Raw genomic sequence first — 23,632 nt, 5'->3', positions numbered from 1 at the left:
AACTTATAATGCCTAACACTATTAAAATTTCTCATAAGATTCCAAGTAATCTGAAAGTCACTTGATTTTCATAAGAATGTACCATCGATTAAATAAAAGCAATTCTGCCAGAATCCTACCAACTTTGAAGATAAAGGTTTGAAGGCTTTGGTAATATTATCAAAAAATACTACTTTATCATGCTCATTAACTTTTGTATGCCCATGAAGTGTATTCTACAAAGCAAATAAAGATGTAGACAGCTTCCTTTTGGCTGCTTCCAGTTCTTTTTCTTGAAGAAAAAAAAAAAATCATAATTTAAAGAAATATATTCCTAAATGTCTTGTAATATGGTCCTGTTGATCACCTTTTTTGTTATGCTGATTTTTTGCATTTTAAGGCAAATCAAAATCATTATTAGAGAGGAAATCCTCAGCTAGATGTAATTTCTGTGCATTTAGTAGCCCTCAGTGGATTTCTTTTGTAATTCAAAATCTCATGTGGCTAGCTACCTGGATAGAAAACACGTCTGGTGAAATGGCCCCACTATCATAAGGCTGGATAAACTGTCCAAGGAATGTACCATACCAACTACTTTGGGCAGATTTACTTTCATCATTGCTTCCCTCTTCTGCACTGCTGTTGAAACTCACAGACACTGAATGTAAGAACTGGATAATAACAGATAAAAACAGCAGAACCTGGTACATCTCCACATAATTAGGGATAGAAATAAAAAAAAAGGATCTACATGTTAAATTTGGTTATACAAATAAAAAGGAACAGGATTCTTTTCTTTATGTCAAGAAAGTCTAAGGTGATGTTGTCTCTCTCTGTAAGTTTCAGAGAAATTAACTCTTTGGCTTACTTCCCAGTAAGAAAAACAATATGGAAGAATGGCATGAAAGTGAACCTATTTGAACCTCTGGAAGAATAAAAAAACTGAAATTATAACTGAGAAACATCACCAAGTCTGAATAGGCTAGTGACATAGTGAACATTTTTTTTTAATCAGTAATTAATATCCAGATAAAAGGGTCTGTAAAAAGAAAGCATTTAATTTTTGCAGTAAAGTCTACTTTTCTTGCAGCAAGTTTTTGCCCACTAACCAAGAAATACTGGTATATACTGTGGAATTAAAATATGTGTACAATCTACTTACATACGAGCTTCAAATTTGTTAGCTAATTTTCCCATGATTTTACAACTAACTAAGCGGGACTGAAGTGTTTGAGAAAGCTGTGCTTTGGAAACAAGTGGATTCAGGATCTATACGAAAGAAAAAAGAAGAAATATCAACAGAATAAATGTGAGCAATAAATAATGTATTCCTCTTTAAAAAAAATATCATCTAGAAAAACATATCCCAACTGTTATCTACCCTTTTCATGGAATTAACCAGCACTAACAGTAATGATGTCTATGTACTATGTCTTAATAGTCTATTGGAAACCCATATTCAATATTCAGTGCTAATTATAGCATATTAAACCCAAAATTTTGGCCCAAATAGCGGTTTATGAGTCACATCACAGACACAGTTTCACATCTGTCTACTTGTGTCTTTATTTTGAAGCTATGTTGTATATGAATATTCATAGGTTTTAGCTGGTAATTTTCACAGAAGTTGATAAATACATTCCTGCACAAGAAAAAAAGAAAATACGCACCAAAAGGTAAAGGAAGCCTCTCTGAGGTTCTTTCTGTAAGTTTTCCCAGGAAACACCTCCTTTGATGTAAAATTTTGAGGCAATGATCCCTCTCGATTATGCATACTTTGGGGATTTGTAGGGAAGAGATTTCCTTTCCATACAGATGTAGAAAAAAATGCATCTTTATGGAAGCTCTGCCATCAATTGTTAGATCACCTCTATGGTGCCAGAAACAAACTAAGGAAGGCCTTTAAATATATTATTCTTTTGTGCAGAAATAATCACGGAAAACCAGGTGTCAGGCTAAGAGGAACATTACAGAAATGTATCTCGTCTGCCACAGTTCCTCACTCAGTCTCTTTTGCAGAGCTTCAAAACAGGATAATATACAGGGCAGGAAAGTCCACCAATATTCTAAAAGACCAGCTGAAATTTTTAGGCAAGAGAATCTTACCACTGTAAGGATAAATAGATCACTCAAACTAGAATTAGTACATAAAATATGCTTCTACCTATAATACTGCATAAGAAACATACCATTAGTTATCTAAAAACTGTATATTACTTATTTGCCTTTTGAACTGTGACAGCAAACACACCGTATCTAGTAATACTAACTTCAATCACTGACCTAGACACAGTGTCTCCCAAGAAGTAGCCATTGCCAGAGACAGGATACTGAGTGAGGCTGACCTCTGGTCTGAGACATACACCTTTCCTTATATCCTTGGAATCTATGATAGCCCTATGGTTTTTACTTATGAAAAAGAAAACAAACCCCAAATCAAACAAAAAAAAAAAAAAAACAAGCAAAACTTCAAGAAAAAAAACCTCTAGAATATTCCATGTTTTCTGATACAAAAACACATAATGGTTTAGGTTGGAAGGGGCCTTAGAGATCATCTCGTTCCAACCCCCTGCCACGTGAAAAGATTCTTCAAGTAACATGAAAGGCCTCTTTTCAGATTTAGATTTCTGTATAGCTCCTGAATCAGTACTTTTATCAGCTGTGATCTTCCCAAAGCAAGTCTTTGCAGAAACTTATACATGTGTTCCTAGAGACAAATCAGGGGAGAACCTCCACCATCTTTAAATGGCATCTGTAAAACTGTATTTCATTTCGATTTTGGAGGTGACTAGAATAATTAATCTTTTGTTAATTTTCCACCTAACTTTTTACCCTTTAGAAGTTTATTTTCTAAACAGTACCAAATTTCAATTAGCCACTGATTTTAATAAATATTTTTATACTACACAATCTTATATTTAATTCTCGATATTGTTTTAAATTATAAACACAGTAAAATATGCCTGTTGCAAAGCTTTTAAATTTAACAATGAAATATGAATACTTAAAGAAAAACTGGTATCAGAGTAAAGGGAAGTGATATTATGAATTAGTGACAGATTTCCTCCCTCTTTCTTGATCTACACAGTGAAAAATTAAGAGTGATTCCAGGGCATTAGGTGTTTGGTGTATAACAAACACTGAAATACACAATGAAATGGATCTTTTGCATTCAGTTCCATTTAACAGAAATCAGAATTTTAGTCCAGCAGCAAACAAAATGTAGTTTTTTCATGAAGACAGAGATACTAACCTGTAAACTAAAACTGGATACATGAAACATGTTACGGGGAGTACTAAGTGAAGTGGAAGTGTTGCAGTATGAAGTATTATTTGCTGAAGAACATTAACATTTTTAATATCACCTTCCTGTCTCACCTTTTAGCACATTTCTTCTCTTACAGTATGTTCCACAGACTGTTTTCACAGGCATAGAACTTCCACAAATCTTAATGAAGGCACAGGGGGTTGGAGCTAGATGATCTTTAAGGTCCCTTCCAACCCAAACCATTCTATGATTCTACAGTTCTATGGAAGAGCCAACTTAAGTTGCCAGAGTTCAAATGCTCACAGAAAGATGACAAAAAAATAGCTTAGCTCATTTTGTGACTTAATATCTCCTTTTGCCTCTTCCCTGAACCAATCCACCTCAAAGGTGCTTTTTAGGTTTAACCCAAGAATGAAATTTGCAGAGAAATACAATCTTATAAAATATTATTAATTTATTGCTAGCATAAGCTTGAAAGTATTATTACCTCATGTCTGACAGTCTCTTTTGGTAAAGCTTCTATTACAGCAAGAAGAGTTTCTAGCCATGCATTGCTGACACCTGTTACAATGAAATGGGTTATATGTTATGTTGTACATATAATAAGTATAACAAAACACACCTCAGTTTTACAAAATTAGTTATTTATACACACATCTCTTTAAGGAGCTTGTATCTAAAAGCCACCAAACTACATATTTAAGACTTCAAACTAAGAAGCAGGATATGTGAGAAGCAAATTCTGCCCCCATTTTCTTATATCTTTTAGATTCCTGTGCAAAAATAATTATTCTCTTTGTTTTGAAAAAAATATTTCCCTCATTTGGAAGCACATTCTTTTCTGATGCCCAGTGAAACTTTCTAGTTTTCTAAGAGGCCTTTTTTTCCTTTCTATTCTCAAAATAGTGTCAAAGATGTTAAGTAAAACTAATCATCACAAAAGAAACTTCAAACATCCTCCCTCCATCTTCTCAGCTACAAAATGCTGGTACTTCAGTAGAAGCTCGAGCACAGTATCAACTGGGTTTTAGCTCTCCAGGCAAAGGATTTTTGTTTGCTTCAATCAGAATTAGATTTAAATATCAGTATGTTAGTAGTCAAAATCTTTGCAACCATGCAAGTCTAGATACAAAGTGAAAGGGCTTGCACTCACTGCTTTACACAGGATTATACAGTCACTAAGGAAACAAAACAAGCAGAAGTGATCAGTCATCAGTACAGTTGTACAGCCCTGACCTGCATCTCTGTGTTCCAGGTTTTGGAGAATGATGTGTAGGAAGGAGTGGGAATACGTATGAATGGACACCAACTCCTCTTGCAGAACAGTCAAAAATGAAACAGCAGCTGTTAACTGCATTTCCACTCCTGCAACATGCAGCACCTCCTGTATAGTTTAAAATCATATCAATTTAGAACATACAGAAAAAAAAATGTACTGAAAGAACATTCAAATTTGTACATTTGGTTTTAAGAGTGAATATACAACAATGTGGGTAACTTATAAAATTGGCTGTAAAAGTATTTTAATAGTAATTACTTGGAGATATTAAAATCTCTTACAGAAACTTCAAAGAAAAATAAATTATAATATTTTTGGTGACTTTCAGCTTCAACAATGCATTATGTGTGTTTTTTCCTACCGTACAAAATGAGAGGTAAAAATACACCAACTAACAATTGCAATTCTGCTGTCTATGAACCTTAAAAAAATTCAAACAAAGGATTAAAAAATATTTCATTCATCCAGTGAGAGACACTAAAGTAGCAGAAGGAAATTTAAATTTTGTCCCTTGCCAACTGACACAGAATACAAATAAAAATGTGTGAGTTTATACATATACACACAGTCTTAAGAATAAAGCAATATGTAGTAGAATATTTACCTATGTAACTCAGCTTTTACTAGTGTACTTAGTAAAATTAGATAAATACTTAGCTTTAACCATACAAGAATATAATTAATCAGGCTGTCTTTAAAAGCATCAGTTCAGAAGTTAAATGTAATAAGGGAATAAAATATTACTAAATTTAAATGAAACAACAAGGAAATTTCAATTTCAGATCTATGTACACGACAAAGAGCTTGTAGAATGCAATATATAACATAGCATTCATTTTAAGTATGTACCTACCTATTGGCTAGGTGAACATTTATTTACTTGTCTAAACATGTCTCACTCACGGCAAAATAAATTGTATTATTGTACTAGTAAAGCATTACATTCATTTTACAATTGATTCCAAACTTAGTAAGAGTTTAAAGCCCATACTTCCTATATAGCACGTTATATACATGGGTTTGTTTCTGTTTTTAAAGCGCTGAGATGAACAGTGGTTTCTCAGATCCTATATCAAAAATCAAAGATAAACTGATATTTTAATAAATAAAAAAACACTAGACCAGAATAAGAAAACGTTCATTATGAGCCTAAGTATTACATATAAATTTTGTTGAGAAAATAGTTTGCAGGGAACATCTGAGAAATGTAGTAGACTTCTCTTACTTCAAAGCAAAACAAAAAAAAAAAGTTTTCATTACAGAAATGCCAACCAGCTTGTGTGCAAATGTGTAACTTTTAGATTATCTTATTTCAAAGAGAACCGTTACTTATCTCTCAACATCTGTCTCAGTGTAGAGCCATATATGTTTGTAAAAGCATTTCCTGCATCCCTGCTCTCCAAAATGAATGAAAGAAGCACTGCACAGCTTACCAATCAAAGTGTTATAAAAAATTTGCATTCAATAGCCACAGAAACCACCCTCTTGTTATCTCCACAGCCTACACTGTCCTTGTTATTCAATTGTTATTACAACAGCCAAAGCCAAGAATAAGGACACCAGCAATTTTATAATTTGAATATTTCTGGTATTGAAATACCTGTGCACACTGTCCTGGGATTTTGGTTTACACTTGCTCAAAAAAAACGTACCCAAAATAATTAAAAGAGCTATTTACAAACTCTGGATACTAAGACAGCACTGCAGACTGGAATGTAATGGAGCTGAATTCAATTTTATGTATGTATTCACTTTGTGCGCAATGCAAACAGGGTTACTTACCATCAAATAAAGTTTCCACATAGTCTCCTCCACAGATCCACACAACTCTGGATAACCATGTGTGAGAACACATTCTCTGGATGTGCCTCCTCATGGACCTCAGGAGACACTGAAATGTAAATTTCTAGATTGCTTACACACCTGCTTACATTGGTGCTTGCACTCAGAACCGTACAGTCCCACATATGCAAATATTTGGGTCTCACTCTAATTTAACTGAACCCAAGTGACTTAAATTTACTTAATATAAACTTATTTATTTAGAAGGTAATGTTATTTTTCCATACATGGATCCTCCACTGATTTTTATTCCAGAGGAAAAAAGTTTTTCCTGTCTTACTCAGAAAAGCATATTTAACAGAATTTGAGGGTATTAGCATGTTCTTGAACTATTGTTATGTCTACAAGTTAAACTCAGGCAAGCAAACTTGCGAAATTTAGAAGGCCTGGCTTACTCCATTAATTGGAAAACAGAAAATTCACCTCTAATTTAACACACTTTATGTGCTGCAGCAACAGAATTCTCTTGAAAGAATGCTGCAAGCAGAAACATAGTCAATCGTTTTAGTAACTGCGTTGGTATAAGAAAACCCTTCCCTTAGGACTAGAAAGACACAGAAATAATGATGATTACAGAAATTCAAAGGTACAATGAAGATGAACCTTAAAATAAATACTAGGCATAAGACAGGATGAAAATCACCCCGCCTCTTCTTAAACTATAAAATCAACTAGGGAAAAACAGAAGCTTTCAAAGGGAGACTGCTATACTAGGAAAATTCAGTAGCTGTGAAAATGAGTTTTGGAACTGATCAAACAGCAACAAGTAAGGCTTGATGTATACACTTCAACAAGAGTAACACTAGTTTTCTGCAATCACAGCATTTGGAAAAGTCTCTTCTTAGTTAATCAGACACCTGCAATCTACCTCCACTTCTTTCAGTGGTGGTGGTCAAGGATGGGTAACAGGGAAAATGCTAATAATATCATTTGAAGAGAGCCATTTGATGCGCAAGAAGAAATGCTAATGAGAATGTCAAAGCTTTCCCTAAATCCACATTTCAATGACTTTCAAGGTTCATGAGGAGGTGCATGCAGAAATCCAGAGTGAGGATCTCTATGCAAAAGAACCCATAAAAGGACGCCACTTCATTTTAATTATCAAATTTTAAAAAATATTTTATAATCTCATTCTTACATTAACATCTAAATGATGGGGGATTGGACTAGATGATCTTTCGAGGTCCCTTCCAATCTCTAACATACTGTGATACTGTGATACTGTGATATACGATGCATTTATTTTATTAGCATAACCAGAATACTGATGCACAATTTAATCATTACTTAGATCTGGTATATTTGTTGACATATGTTTCATTTCTCTCATCTTAGACCTGAAAAACTTACATTAAATAGGGTCTTTGACATCATTTCAATTTAGGTACATTTTAAGGAATGATAAGCAATTCACATATATTAATGTCTATATTTACTTATAAAAGTAACCAGGTTTATCAATTACTCACAAGTGAAATAAAAATGTGTATTGTATCCAGACAGAGCATTCCTTGCATGTATTAGTTCCTCTGGCTGTTTTATCCTCAGCTTTAGCAAAAGCAGTATCTATTCTTGCCTTGGGCTTCTGCAAGTATTCTAAATAAATACACTGGCTTCCCTACCAGTCGTATGGTGACAATACCTTCAGATAAACAGCACCCTGAAACTACCACACAACTCATTTTTCTTAGTATTAAAGAGTTGTTTTGGTTGTTACAATTCCATAATTATATGAAAAATGAGTTGTATAGTAGTTTTATGTGCAAATTGAAATTCATAAATGATTTTTCCTGATCTAGAGAATTGAAACCAAGTGCATTAATTTAAATCAGCTTATTTCCCTGCAGTGCCAGACTACATGTGAAAAATTCCAATTGCAGTTGAGTTCAATTATGACTTTATCACTATAACAGTGTCCATTTAACATTCAGGACTATTCCTCCAATAAAAAAAAAAAAAGGATAACACAAAAAAAAAAAATAGGTCAAGTTAATGATTTTGCAGTTGAAAGTGCAGTGAACAAGGGTACAAGAGACTGTCCTTTTATTACAGATTAAATAATTATGAGATAACAGAGCACCAGTGAAGAACCTACTTTGTAAGAGTGCAGCCACAGAAAAAAATTCAAATCATATACATTCCAGAAAGTTTCTATTTATAAACTTCAAACCTGAAAGGAACACTTAGATTTAAACTGACCTCATTATATTTCATTCTTTTACCTCTGTCTTAAGCACATTAAGTTTCATTTAATTTATCATCTAGGAAGTCATTTAGTTTTGATTTAAATGACACTGAAAGATGAAAAACACTACTTTTCTCAGTTATTATTACAACTGCCTGCTTAATTTCTAATACTTTTGTCTTCAGTTTCTAACCCTTCTTGATGTGCTGTTTTCTGTTAAATGCCCTTCAATAGTTTGCAGGGAGATATTTTTACAAAGTAATTAAGTACTGCCTGATCTAAACACACTGAACTCCAATTCTAACTAAACAAGTATTTTCCAGACCCCAATGATCATCCTCTTAAAATTTTTTCCCCGTTAATATATAAAGACCTAAGAGTAGAATCAAAAACTGTATTCCCATTCAGGATCACAAAAGGTTCAGGAAATAATAAAAAGTTGAAAGGTGATATCTGATATTGACAGAATCACAAGATGGCTGAGACTGAAAGGGTCCTCTGGAGGTCATTTTGTTCAATCTTCCTGCTCAAGCAGGGACACCTAGAGCCAGAACATGTCCAAGACAGTTTTTAACTACCTCCAAGGAGGGAGACAACATCCTCTCTGGGCAACCTGTGCCAGTGCTTGGTCACCCATACAGTGAAAAAGTGTTTCCTGATACCCAGAGGGAACCTCCTGTGTTTCAGTTTCTGCCCATAGCCTGTGGTCTTGTAACCAGGCATCACTAAGAAGAATGTGGTTCCGTCTTCTTTGCATGCTCCCTTCAGGTATTTATATACATTGATAAGATCCTCTCCAATGCTTCTTTTCTGCAGGCTGAGCAGCCTCAGCCCTCTTAGCCTTTCCTTATAGGAAAGATGTTCCAGTCCCTTAATCCTTTTCAGGGCCCTTCACTGTAGTCTCTTCAGTATGTCAATGCATCTCTTGTACTGGGGAGCTCAGAACTGGATGCTCCAGGTGTAGAAGAGTTGAAGGAGGAGTAGAGGGAAAGGATCACTGTCCTCAAGCTGCTGACAATGTTTTGTCTAATGCAGCCCAGGCTGCTCTGTCACAGGGACACAAAGCCAGCTCATGTTCAACTTGGTGTTCATAATGACTCACATGTGTTTTCAGCAGGGTGACCCACGCATCTGTCGGTGCACAGATTATTACCGAATAAATCTACCACATGGAACGTAAGACTCCTCTACAGTAGGGCTTGCATTTAAATATCCTACAGAAGAATATTTGCTAACTAATTGTTGAAGACTACATACATATCTTTCAGTCAATGAATTCATACCAAAAGAGCAGAACATAAGTCATTAAATCAGTTATTCATAAATACTAAACTGTCCCTTGAGCAGCCTCTTTCTTAAGAGCAGGGGACAGAAGGAGGATTCAGTTTAAGACCAATTCCACAAACAGTAAGAAATACACCAATTTTTCATAATATCATATTTTTTCTGGAATTCTTCTATTAATGTAATGTTTAGGTAGCTGCCTTAAAAGTAGAAAGAAAAATTTAAAAAATGATGATAGATATATGTCCACACAGCTCTTCAATAAAAGACGGAATTCAGTTCTTTCAAACGTCAATGAAATATAAATGAGAATTTACTGGAATAAGTACCATTTTCACATAGGCTCACTTTGCTATTTAGAAATCACATCCTTGGTCAATAGAAAACTCTATAACATAAGCATGTAACTCGGCTATTTCACCTTTGTTACTAATATAATTGTCTACTCTCTTACAGCTGGCAATGAGAATCCAATACAGATACAGCAAGAAAACTCACAGCAGCTACTCAGCCACTACAGAAGACTTTTTGCTCTCAACCCTGAAGTGCTTTCTATAGAAAGGACAAATAGTTAAACTCTTTCCCCCTTTCTGAAGTGATGTAAATAATTTTCTTAAGCACTAGTTGTTTGCAAAATAAAATAACAATCCTGATGGCAAACTATGTTACAATAGGAAAGAATTTATATTATATGGAAAAAAAAAAAATCTACAAAGTGTCCTGGTAAAATCATGACTGTCACACTAGCGAAGATCTCAAACGTGCCTCCAAAAATGCATGGGGAAATTGAGTCTGCCCATAAAATTAGGAACACATTTGAACGCTTTCAAAACAAAATTTCAGCAAGAACCATTATGATTGGCTGGTTCTCAAGAAGAGTTCTCAAAAAGCTGTCAAATCACTGGTAAATGTTTAGAATATGTAAATAGCCTAAATTCTGCATACTTTTCCTGGGGGTTGTTTTGTTTTGCAGTTTGGTTTTTTGTTGGGTTGTTTTTTTGTTTGTTTGTTTGTTGTTGGGGGGGGGGGGGGTTGTCACAAGAAATAAAATAGTGCCTGCAATACTTCAGAGACTTGGTGAATTAATATGGAAGATGATCAACTGGACATACCTCTCCTAGAGATGGAGTTTGCAGTAAATTGGACTTTTGCCTTTGTTAAACTACTATTCAATGTTAACTATTCTATGATTCTATGATACTTATACTGGAAGGAAAAGATACTTTCAAACCTTATTACAAGTAACTTACTCTGATTTTTGGTAAGACCCGACGAAGTGTTTCTGCAGGATTTTGTCGCATCAGGACTGGAAGATTTGCCACCACACTTGTTCCTTGGATATCCTGGCCAGAACTTACAAAAATATATACATACAACACATTAATCTCTATGATGATTACAAGCTCATAGCTTTCATTAAAGAAAAAAGAAAAAATCACAATAAAAACCAAACACACTACCCAGGTTATTCATGTAACTCAAAAGAGGCATTACTCTTTTTTTGTACAGTATATAGTAGAAAGCAACATTAAAAAAATATATCTACCATAAAAGCTGTTCCAATACAGAATGTTCTAATTTTTAGTGTAGCTTTGGAAAAAAACAGAAAATGTTTGAGAGATCTTTCAAACTCAATGATCAAGGCAGTGGTTTTATGGAAGCTTCAATATTATAACAATATAAGTGATAAAGCATAGGGAGTGAAAACAAATAGGAAATATAAATGAAAATTACGTTCAACATACATTTTAACAGAAATCTACCATTTTTTCCTTTATGTAGGGAAAACAGTCAGCTGTATAATCGGATGTATATTGACAAACATGATTAAAGATTACAGATCTTGTACCTTTCTCCTTATCCTATGTCTCTCAATAGTATCCCATAATTGAAAAAAATGAAGTGATTAAAAAAAAGGTAGAATGGGAGGGAAATGGTAGGCAGCTATGAAGAAAAGGTATGAAGTGCAGACAAAAACTACCAAAGTGGATAAACTTCTAGAACCAAATAAGAAAGAGAAAGGCTCTGGATAAAACTAAATATCAAAACATCCTTTTTCCTGTTTAAATGCATCAAATGAATTTTGTTAAACAAATTCAGAATTGTTAAAGCAGCTTAGCAGTTCATTTTTAAATAAGCACACAAAGCTCGTCTGTACCCATGCAAGCATTTTGCTTACTGTGACATTACAACTAAATGTACAATATGATTATACATATAATTTCAAAAGAAATTCATAGTAAACCCACTTTAAAATGCTTCATATATCACTCCCCATCCCATCATCATTCCAAGTTTTCTTAGTGAAATATATGAGCTCAAGAAGGGGACTTAGGTACATAAATTGATCACAGGACAATAAATTTGCACAACCACCCTCTCATCTGGTTTTGCCTCTGTAGTATATTAGGGAATTCACAGTTCAGATGCAAGGCCTTTCTGCAGCATTCCATTAATGCTCTACATCACCCAAAACAATCATGTCTTCCAGAAGATCAACTGAAATTATAGATTATGACTGCTACTGATGTAAAATTAAGCTGATGTGAAGACCATATTGGATAGGGCCTTGAGCAACCTGCTCTAGTGGAAGATGTCCCTGCCCATGGCAGGGGGGTCAGAATTAGATGATCTTAAGGTCTTTTCCAACCCTAACCATTCTACTGTTCTATGATTCTGAAGAGATGTTAGGAACCAATGTTCTGGCTGGTTACTATATACACCCCTCCACATTTTTAACTGTTGTCTGTAAACACAAGAAAGTTGACAAGTTTTGACAGGACAAAGCTACACCAAAGCCCTTTTTAATGCCATTCAAAACAGCAAGAATGGATGAAAGTACAGCTTTTCAGACTGATCTTAATATTAGCAACCCTTCAATCTTATTTGATAAATATCTACGAGCTCTCAACAAAAACACATCTCCCAGTAACATCTAAACTCAGTGAAAGGACGGTATTCTGACAACTACTGAAAATGGATTTAATCAATGATTAATAACTGATCTATTTACAGCTTGCAATATTTTTGCATTATTCAAACCTATTTTATTACCGAATTTAGAGTCATGAATATTAAAGCCTTTCATGTTTATAGCAGATTTCCCCAAGTATCACATACTAATTCCAGCAAAGCTTTAAAGTAAAACTGAGAAATCTAAAGCTCCCAAAGTAAAAAAGGCTCACGATGTGGATGAGATCCACAACTTCTTATGACACAACTTGCAAGGAAAAGATGCCTATATTTGTATTACCCAGCAAGAATGCAAAAGTTCAAGGTAACTTGCAGAGGCTATGTAATTGAAAATAAATCCTAACTGCTAAAAACCGCAAACAAAATGCAACCTTTATCCACCAGAAATGTAAAGCAAAGAGGAGCATCTCACTTTAAATCAGAAATGCTTAGTATCTGGCTTGCTGCCAATTAAGAAAGTGAAGCAGGAGGCATTTCAACACCTACACAGCCTGTAATTTTCCAACTGCTTTTTATTTTTGTTCTATATCTACCAAAGGAGCTGCACCATAGATTTTCTTTAAATATTAAATAATTCAGGATTATAGTGAATTATTGCTAGATGCTCAAATGTAGACAATTTTGTAATAATACATGTATTAAATGCTTAATCTTTTCTTTAGAGCCACAGTAAGCTCAGTGTAATGAAGATGCTATTCCTTTGTTAACTGTGCTAACTATAGAAGAACTCAACAGAGCCCTATACTTAGAAGCAATTTTGCTCAACCTCTTTTATGCTAGCAAAATGCATATAGATAATAACATTTAAATATAAAACTTCAGGAGTCATCTTCTGAGTTCATCCTACAGGAGATCCCAGTGACTTTACAATACTGGGAAACCTCAACCAGAGGGGAAGCTCTCATGCTTGAGTGCTTCTGTCCTACCACTTACTGCCTCTGTAACATCAATTGCTCACTGTCAGCCAGCAGCACCAGAGCTGGTCTAACTACACAGCTCATTGAAGAACTGGTCCTTCTCAAATGTAAGCGTAGCAGTAAGTCTCTCCCTCTAGCCCCTGCATTTAGTTTTACTTTTTTCTACCCTCACAAAATGAAGTCTGTATTATATTTGGGAGTGCCTTGAGACTGTAACAAATCCTCCTAGAAATCATTTACAAACATACAAATGACAAAAAGTGACTGGGAGTCATCAGCCTGGATTTGTGAAGGGGAAAACATGCCTGACCAACCAACTTGACAGGCTTCTACAATGAGATGACTAGTTTGGATGGTGGAAGTGGCTTAATTTATTTTAGCAAGGCTTTTGACACTGTGCCCCATAATATTCTCATAGATAAAGCAATGTAGGACAAACTAGTTAAACTAGGAAAGTGACGTGGACTGAAAACTGGCTGAACTATTTAGCTTAAACATTTGTGATCAGTGGCAAGGCTGCCAGCTGGAAGCCAGCCATGAGTGGTTTACCTCAGGGTCTACACTGCAGGCAATACTGTTCAATGTTTTCATTTATGACCTGGGTGATGGTACAGAGTGCACCCTCAGATAGTATGCAGATGACACAAAACCCGGTTGAAGGGCTGATAGACCAGATGGCTGTGATGCCTCAAGTAGCTGGTGAAACAAAGAGGGCTCTTACAAAGGTCAGTGGTGGGAAATACAAGTCCTGCAGCTGAGAAGGAATAACTCCATGCATCAGCACAGGCTGGGGTCCAGCCAACTGGAAAATAACTTAGCAGGAAAGAACATGAAGGTCCCAGTGAATACCAAGCTGACCAGAAGCCAGCAATGCATCCCTGTGGCAACGACAGGTGAATACATTGCTGTAATAGGCACTGCTTGGAGCAGGGAGGCGAGCTAGATGATCTCCAGAGGTCCCTTCCCACAACTGTAGAATAGATCGGGAGAGGTCCTCCTTCCCCTCTACTCTGCCCTGGTGAGACCTCATCTGGAATATTGTGTCCAGTTCTGGGCCCCTCAGTTCAAGAAGGACAGGGACCTGCTGGAGAGAGTCCAGCGCAGGGCAACGAAGATGATTAAGGGAGTGGAGCATCTCCCTTATGAGGAAAGACTGAGGGAGCTGGGTCTCTACAGTTTAGAGAAGAGGAGACTGAGGGGTGACCTTCTTAGTGTATATAAATATATAAAGGGGGAGTGTCAAGAGGATGGAGCCAGGCTCTACTCAGTGGCAAACAATGATAGGACAAGGGGTAATGGGTACAAACTGGAACACAAGAGGTTCCACTTAAACTTGAGAAGAAACTTCTTCTCAGTGAGGGTGACAGAACACTGGAACAGGCTGCCCAGGGAGGTTGTGGAGTCTCCTTCGCTGGAGACATTCAAAACCCACCTGGACACATTCCTGTGTAACATTATCTAGGTGTTCCTGCTCCGGCAGGGGGATTGGACTAGATGATCTTTTGAGGTCCCTTCCAATCTCTAGAATACAGTGAAACTGTGAAACTATACTATGATTGTGTTCAGGATAGGTATTTCCAGGTTTGCAAACTTCCAGCAAGCTCAGGGCTGACAATAAGATTTCTTGTATTTAAAACAACTACCGACTTGAAAATATATGCTTAAAAATTCAATGTAAGTTTAATTTTAAAAGTATTCTAAAAATCAGATTCTGCAAAATCAGAATTAAAAAAAAATTAAAAGTTCCTGGGTACTCAATTAGGAGCATTTGTATCTGGAAAGGGAATGAAGGACTACAGCTCCTTCTATGGCATGAAGAAAGATTAGTCACTGAATGTTCCCAAAGAGAATATTACCACCAAGGAGTCTGAAAAAGAAGATAGATTTACATATCTCTCTACTCTATTTGCACTAGCCTGAAAAATACAAAAACAGGAGCAGAATGTTGCATTGGAAAAAAGATTGAAGTACAATGTTTACCCTACAGTTGAAGTACAACTCTAAATAAAAGCACTGTGTTCATGAACTGACTTTTCTTTAAAGTGTGGCTAACTATCAGTTCAGCAAAAAATTATTTGCTAAATAGCAATTCTTGAATCAACCACGGAAATCTGTGCTGTGTAACCTAGTTTTACAGACCAAGTAGTTCTGATGGATGGCTGCAGGGGATTACGATGTTAACTCAACCGCCCATAAATGACATTATTTTCAGTGCAAGATGACAAAACGTTCTCTGTTGGCCTAAATTTGTTGGAAAAAAAAAAAGTAAAAATTTACCAACTTCAGTAAATGACGGATTAGAATAACAAGATAAAAATTGAATAAGGTAGTCAATAACTAATTAGGTATTAGAATAAATTCACAAAGAGCACTATCAAACACTGAAAAGGGTTTCAGAGGTTGGGGAAACCTTGGAGATGTTCAAAGCTCCTCTGACAATGTCTTCAGCAACCTGATCTAACACTAAATTACATTAGGCTTGGAAGTTTGCCCTGCTTTGAGCAGGGCATTGGACCAAATAACCTCCAGAGGCCCCTAACCACTTAAACTGTTCTTTGCCCGTGATTCATAAATTCTAAACTCAATTTCCTACTTGTAAGAAAGGTCAGTATCTGACAGGATTTAGCCTATTCAGAAAGATTCAATATCAATTCTCCTTCCAGGATTTCTCTTGTCCTGTACAATATACTGGTTGCCAAGGCAAACTAGAAACCCAGATAAATATTTCTGTCAATAACATAAAAGTGCTTGTCCCGTAAGACTTCCTCAGAGAACTTTCTTCATTTCATCGTAAAGATTTTTACATAGCAATCTTTGCTATACAGATGGGTAGACACAGACTTAAATTTATTGAACTGCTTTCTACATACTATTCTTGTTCAGTAAAAACTAAGTTTTACAAGTTTTCTTTTTAACTTTGTCTTTGCATAATTTCAGGGGTTTCTCTAACAAAAAAGGTAACTGTCCTAGGTTCAACCATGACAGGAACAAACACCAGAAAGTAAAAAAGTGTCTTGAAATAACAAATATGTGTGATTTTAAGACTAATTTTCATTTTATTTTAAGGTGAATACTCCTTTGATAAAATAAAACCTGGTATTTTCTCTAAAAGTATAACCCTTTCTTAACACTGGTATAAAACAGTTACTTTCTTTTTATTTTGTGTTATGTATGCTTACATTTATACTTCTGTAAACAAATTATATAACAGGACTGTTTGAACATCTATTTGACATATATTGTTGTAAGTATATTATAAACAGACCCAGCCTCATGGAAGGCTCTGTCACTTCATTAAAATAACTTCCTATAAGAGTCTCAGTTAAACAAAGCCTGAGAAGCTTGAGCTGGGCAAATATCAACATAGCCTTGAAGCTATATATTACAAGGGAGGTTTTATAGATGAAGCACTGTACAAAATTTCTTGTACATTATCCTCTGCCATGTTGCAAACGACAAATGAAAGTAACTGAAATCAAAACAATGCTTTACTTGATAATTTTTCCTAGGATTTGAAACTGTAAAGATACACAAGATATTTAGGATAATATTTTTAATCAGATATCTGATGGATCAAACTGCTTACACTTCTGGCATTGCACAGTAACTGCTAAAAAAAAAAGAGGTTTCTTTCTCAAAGAAAGCTAGTACAAGAATTTTAAAAGGATTTACTCATTTAGACATGCATATACCCATAATTACAGATCTATGTACCATATTAACTCTTTAATACACTATAACTAATCTCATGCATTCAAATACAATATTGGGGCTCCTAAACAATATGGAGTAATTTCTTCACTGTCAGAACACCTTTTGAAGACCACACTTAGCCAGGAGCATATGTAACAACATCAGAACCAATTTAAATTGTCCTAGAAGCTAATGTCCTTTTTATCTATGAACTAATGCACTGTATAACATTTATATATGCAAGCCTTCAAGTACATGACATTTATGATAATAGGTAAGTTTCTAGACTAGAGATATAAACCAGACTATAACTAAGGCCAAGACTGTGATGGAGCCAAAGTAGCATTAAGAGCTTTGTCTTTTAGCTCTTCTGTCCCTTCCTTTGTTACTTGTCTAGCCAGAGCAAATAAAGAGAAGAAATTTTACTTTCAGGCTGCTATAATTTTGCTGAAAACAAGACAGAAGAAAATTAATCTGAAAATGTAGCATGTGATTAATATCCATTTTCAAGAAGTCAGAAGTCCTGATAATATCACAGTATGAACATCCCTTTGCAATTGACGTTGTACCCCTTCTATTAAAATCTAATTTTCAAAACCAATTTCTCATCCTGATCTTCCACTTCAGATATATGTGCCCATGGTGATTTTACAGCACATCTGAATAAAATCTACATGATCTACATATTTAAAAAGAAGAAATTAATCTGCTTCTGGTGCATATCTGATCATGCACCAATACAAATGAAACTTCCAGTGCAATTAAAGTAAGAATGGAAAACAAAGATTTAGCTGCACAGTAGTTTTGTATTCATAGCAACCTTGTTTACCAGGATCAGTTTGGCCAACTGACGTTTCTTATTTCTGTTTGCTTGCTGAACTGTCAAAGAAAGAAAGGGTGTCTAACTTAAACAAATACTCCTTTCTGTTCCTGAGACAAACCAAATGTACTATAATGACACAATCACTTCATTCTTCCTAATATCATCAGTTTCTGTGAGTTTAGACAATAGTTACTATGAAGAAACATGAATCTTTTCCCTGTTGAATTTTAATAAAAGTTTCAAGAATGTAAAAAGTGCCTCAAAGGAACATATTTTTCCTCTCAAATATTACCCTTGTATCAAGATTACTGTTTCCCAGAAGATAAGTTTTTCCTCTTCCTTAGAGGATGTATAAAACATACTGCATTTTGCATGGTCTTTTAGGAGTAAAACCAGTCTTTTCACTCCGACATCAAGAATGAAAATTTTAGGAGTGTCCTGGGTTCAGCGGTAGCAGTCATTTTTCTCCTCCTTGGTAGATGGTGCAGTGCAGTGTTTTGACTTTCGGCCTGATGTTTTGGTCTGGCCAAGGCCTTTCTGAGCCTCATGCTCTGCCAGGGAGGAGGGGAAGCCAGGAGGAAGCAGAGACAGGACACCTGACCCAAACTGACCAAAGAGATATTCCATACCACAGCACGTCATGCCCGGGATGTAACGGAGAGTTAGCCGGAAGGGCTGGGAGACTGCACGGTTGGAGGAGGTATTGGTCAGAGCTTGGACGGGCTGGGGGGGCAAGTTATTGGTCGGCTGGTGGTGAGATGTTATATTCTCTTCCCTTGTTATTTCCTTTATCATAGTTATTATTGGTGGTAGCAGTAGTGGTTTGTGTTATACCTTAGTTACTAAACTGTTCTTATCTCAACCTGTGGGAGTTGCATTCTTTGCGATTCTCCTCTCTGTCCCTCCAGTAGTAGGGGGAGGGAAAGAAAGGGGGGAGTGAGTGAACAGGTTGCCTGACTGGGTTTAAACCATGACAGGAGTAAAACAAATCTTTTCACTCCAACATCAAGAATGAAAATTTTAGGAGTAAAACAAGTCTTTTCACTCCAACATCAAGAGTGAAAATTTTAGGAGTAAAACCAGTCTTTTCACTCCAACATCAAAATAACGCAGTTTCCAACTTCTGGGTAACATAACACAAATGAGCCAGTAGCTATTTTCTTTTCTGCCCAGTCTTTATTCACTGGCCCTGAAATTCTAATTTTCACTTTTAACAAGATTTGTCATTTCACAGCATGCATTCATTATATGATATAAGAAGTCTTCTGAAAAAGTACACTCTTCTACACAGTAATTTTTCTACACAGAAAGTGAGAAAAAAAAAGAATCACAGATGCTAACAAATTCTAGAAGGGTAAATTACTTCTGCTGACCTAAATTTATCTTACAGTGTAATTTAGACATCAGATCTCTTTTCATTCTCCAGTCTTATTTACTGTACCAGTATATTTCACCCACAGAGATGTGGTACGGTTTGTGGCATGAAAGACATGAACACTTCAAATGACCTAACAAGTACTTAAAATCTGCTTAGAGTCTTCTTCAACTCATGGGTCTAAGCATGGGGCATTATAAACAACAGATCCAAAAGCTCCTACTTTATTACTTATCTATGCCTTTCAATCATGCATTCTCAAACTCTCTTACCATAACATACTTCATCTTGTACCAATTCTTGGTTGTTTGGGGGGGGGGGGGGGGGGGGGGATTCACAGCAACTCTAATAGTTGTGGAACTGATAAGAATATTCTCAGAAAGCTATGTTTGTATATTTCAATCTCTCCTTTAGCAAATGGACTCAAAAGTCTAAAAAATTTGCTCTAGCTGTAGAAGCAGTTCTTTTTTCCCAGCCAAGGAAATCTGACTGTGATATCAGAATTACTTTAGTTAATACTAGATTTCTACCAAATTATTGCTGTCATACTCTAAGGGCCTGGTGACTCAAAAGAAAAAAATAATTAGAAAATGAACACAAAACTGTGAACTTACTCCTCATATAAGCCACCTTTTACACAGCTCTGTAGTGGAAAGCTTTACTTGTTTGCCTTCTATTCATTATTCAAATATTTTCAAGTAGTATTGGACATTACTTCAAACTGATGCAGTTACATGCATCAGCAATACAATCTCAAAGAACTAACTCTAGTGTTGCTTTCTCATCTGTCAGAAGCAACCATAGATCAAAGGCAGCCTTCTGAGATAAACATGCAAATAACTAAAAATTACAACTCCAAGTTGTTGCTGATTCACTTTCTGCCAAACAAAAAAGTGTTTTACTTGATTCATGTTCACTTTAGGAAGTAGGATGAAATTCAGCTACTTAATTAAAATGAGGAAAGAGTCAGAGTCATGTCTCTCAAAAATATATGAGATTTGTTTCTTTGACAGCATACAGCTTGGAGCGGACAGATAATCAAACCAGACAATGCAATTAACATAATAAACAAATTGAAGTGATGACAGAAGTCTTGCAAATTTCCAGTTCTCTGGTAGAATAATTTAAAAAAATAGATAATAATTAGTATTACTTATACACATAATTCATCCATATTCCTGTTAAAACCATTATGAGCACACCACCAGAATCTTCAGCCTACCCAACTAGGTTTAGGTAATTACAATCCAAATAATGTTCCCTGCTTTCCAAATCACTACAGTGATCTTAAATAGCTTTTTGTTAGATTGTTTTTTAACTCACATACTCATATTTTAACTTATTTCTAATGGTATAATTATCCCCCAAAGACTTTGACATTCTGCAATGGAAAGAATAAATAAAGCATTTACCAGTAATTCCACCCACATTTGCTAAAATTATTTCAGATCATCTCTGGAAGAAAATAATATCTCTTTCCTTTGAATGTGTGTCAAATATGTTCCACTGCATAGATCCTTCATAGCACACCAGTGTCAACCACCAGATTATCTGGTTTATCTGTTTGCTATGTTAGTATCAATAGCCTTCTACGCAAGCAAAAGTAACATGGAAAAAGAAAAAAATACAGTAAAAGGCAATTGCTGGTATGATACCATTTGCACACCACTTCCCCTCAGTTCCACTTCAGTTTGTTTGTTACTGAAAATGAACAGAATTAACAGATTATTAAAAGCTGTGGGACAGTAAATTTTCAGTTTAAACTCATTGTGAAATATTATCAAAATATATTAATGCTACTTTTATTACCTATCTGACATGGCATCCATTCTAATGGATATCTACAGGTATAATTTACCTTAAAAACAGCACACAGTCCTTAGAATATCAATGCTACTGCAGTGCAACCAGAACCCCAAAGTTCTGTACAAGTATCACAGGGACAACAGTATTTACAGGTGTCACAAACTGTCTCAGCTGGTATTCAGTGTATAGTCTCTTCCAGGAGAGGATAATGATCTTAAAGTAAACCCTCAGTTATAGGGATGAAAGCAAAGAAAAGGAAAACTAGCTGTATGCACTTGCAAGGGAAGGAATAGCATTTGGGGAAAAATAACATCAATCATCTGTATGTTAATCTCAAAAAGCAGGAGCTATAGAATAAAGAAAATATACTTAGTACTTGCATCCTTCACCAAAAAGCATGTAGTGAGTCATGAACACCTCAAATGAACTATTAAGTACTAAAATCTACTTAGACTCTTCTTCAACTTATGGGTCTTGTAGGTGTGGGTCATTATATGCAACAGATCCAGAAGCAGGCACTTTCCAATTCTTCACTAAAAAAAAAAAAAAGATAAGGCACTGAAAAGGTATATAAAATCTTCAGAATTGGCAATAAATAAGCAAGAAACTAAGATCCGGGTATTAATTTGAGTGCTTTATCTACTCTGTAACACATCATTCTCAAATACGTGGTACAGTTTAAGTGGTCAAAGCACAAATAAGTTTATCTGCCCTTAAGAGTTGATTTTTCCATACCAGTATGCACTTAATCATCTATTACAAACTCAAGTATTTTCTTTGTGTGCAATACAAAGGCATGCAAAGTTCAAAAGAAGTTACAAGTAACCCTTAAAATACATCTAATATGTTGATAAAAATCAAAGGAAACAGACATACTTTGAGGCCAAAACCTGTACTAAAGAAGCAGTTTAATTTTAAGTAGCATTCATTCTTTTCTCCATTGATTCAGTGGTTATCACTTGGCGCATTTGTAAAAAGCAAAAATAAAACTAAATCTTGCCTTCAAGACTATAACCTAAATAACTCCTAGCTCCCAAAATGGCAGAGAAATAGGTATGCTAATCCGGAGCTTTTAAATGAAATTACAGAAAGATTAACTGTTTATAACAGAAGAATTTTGGTGCAAGCAGCAATGAGGCAGTGACTCATGTTTTCTATTTAATATGGACAGAAATTGTCCTCCTCAAAAAGCTCAGTTACAATTTCAGCAGTGAAAATGGCATCTTTTCTGTTTCTCCCTTTAAAGCCAGCATTTTATCTCCAGGCCTATCCAACAATGTAAGTAGTATTACCATGTAAATACAAATATTTAAGCAGATGCCCTTCACATTTCTCTTTTACACATGTTTATTCATTCAGAGATAATACAATCAATTCATATTTACAACAAAAACATAGTTGGCATTTTTAAAGTATTTCCCTGCTGCCCCTAGTCTATCCTCCTCAAGACACTCTTGGTAACAGAGGGCAGAGAAAAAAATAAAACAAGTATAATCTGCTTTAGAATGTCAGGCCACAAGGTGATGAGCTGCACTTCTCATGCAACACAGGTAAACAGTAAATCATTCCATTTTGCAGACACAACCCTTCGCAAGCAAAATGTAACGGTAGTACCGAGTGCAACAGCACTTCTACTGTGCAGCTCTGTTTATATCAATTGAGTTATCAATGCTTCGACCCAGCTTGAGTCTAACTTTCCTGCTCTTCTCCAACTGGTAAAGAGAAATGCATTGGATCTTTGAACAACTTCATTTAATCTTAGCACAAAATAATGGCTCCAGTGCTTAATATTGCTCTTTGTTGTTCAAGAATAGACAACGGACGGGAAAGCTGATTACTTCCAAAGTTAATTCACATTCAAGAAATGTGGACTTTTTACTAGGGATATAATTGGCAGTTTGTACACAAAGCCATTTTCATAAGCAAAAAACCAGGAGCTCCGAGACTTTCTGCTTATACCATTCCTCGTGCTCCCAGACAGCCACAGAAAGCCCTGAGTTAACTCTACAATTTTATTCAAAGTTATAGTGCTTTTTTTTTAACAAAATTAAATAAATTACATCATTCTGATTTAAGATACCCTGGGGAAATTGAAAAAAAAATCCAATTTTTTATCCTACAATCAAGTGGAAGATTTAACTTCAAAAACTTATGAGAAAAATGCCTGTATTGATATGTATTGAGCCATCTGCAAAGCCGGAAGAATTC

The 23,632-nt window shown here is 35.4% G+C and overlaps 1 protein-coding gene across 12 annotated transcripts in view; it reads right to left on the bottom strand.

The window, feature by feature from the left end:
* Positions 1–23,632, bottom strand: part of PPP4R4 (protein phosphatase 4 regulatory subunit 4) — an 84,257-nt gene that overhangs the window by 48,394 nt on the left and 12,231 nt on the right. For 10 of the 12 annotated variants that reach the window (XR_009745179.1, XM_061463899.1, XM_061463897.1 and 7 more), the window contains exons 3-6: positions 11,088–11,190; positions 4,484–4,631; positions 3,735–3,808; positions 1,142–1,248 (exon numbers count right to left, since the gene is read on the bottom strand). Coding sequence is in view for 11 of the 12 variants with exons in the window: in XM_061463899.1 (XP_061319883.1) it covers positions 1,142–1,248; positions 3,735–3,808; positions 4,484–4,631; positions 11,088–11,190 (432 nt within the window). In the remaining variant the exon portion in view is untranslated. The remainder of the gene's footprint in view (positions 1–1,141; positions 1,249–3,734; positions 3,809–4,483; positions 4,632–11,087; positions 11,191–23,632) is intronic. The other 2 variants (XM_061463901.1, XM_061463900.1) reach the window with 2 other exon arrangements.

The sequence above is a fragment of the Pezoporus flaviventris genome, unplaced genomic scaffold (assembly GCF_033815535.1).
Source record: "Pezoporus flaviventris isolate CSIRO_AGI_PZ_B2104156 unplaced genomic scaffold, CSIRO_AGI_Pfla_v1 ptg000036l, whole genome shotgun sequence".
Lineage (NCBI taxonomy): Eukaryota > Metazoa > Chordata > Aves > Psittaciformes > Psittacidae > Pezoporus > Pezoporus flaviventris.
Note: the sequence above shows the minus strand (reverse complement) of the source record. Positions and strands in the feature narration are given on the sequence as shown.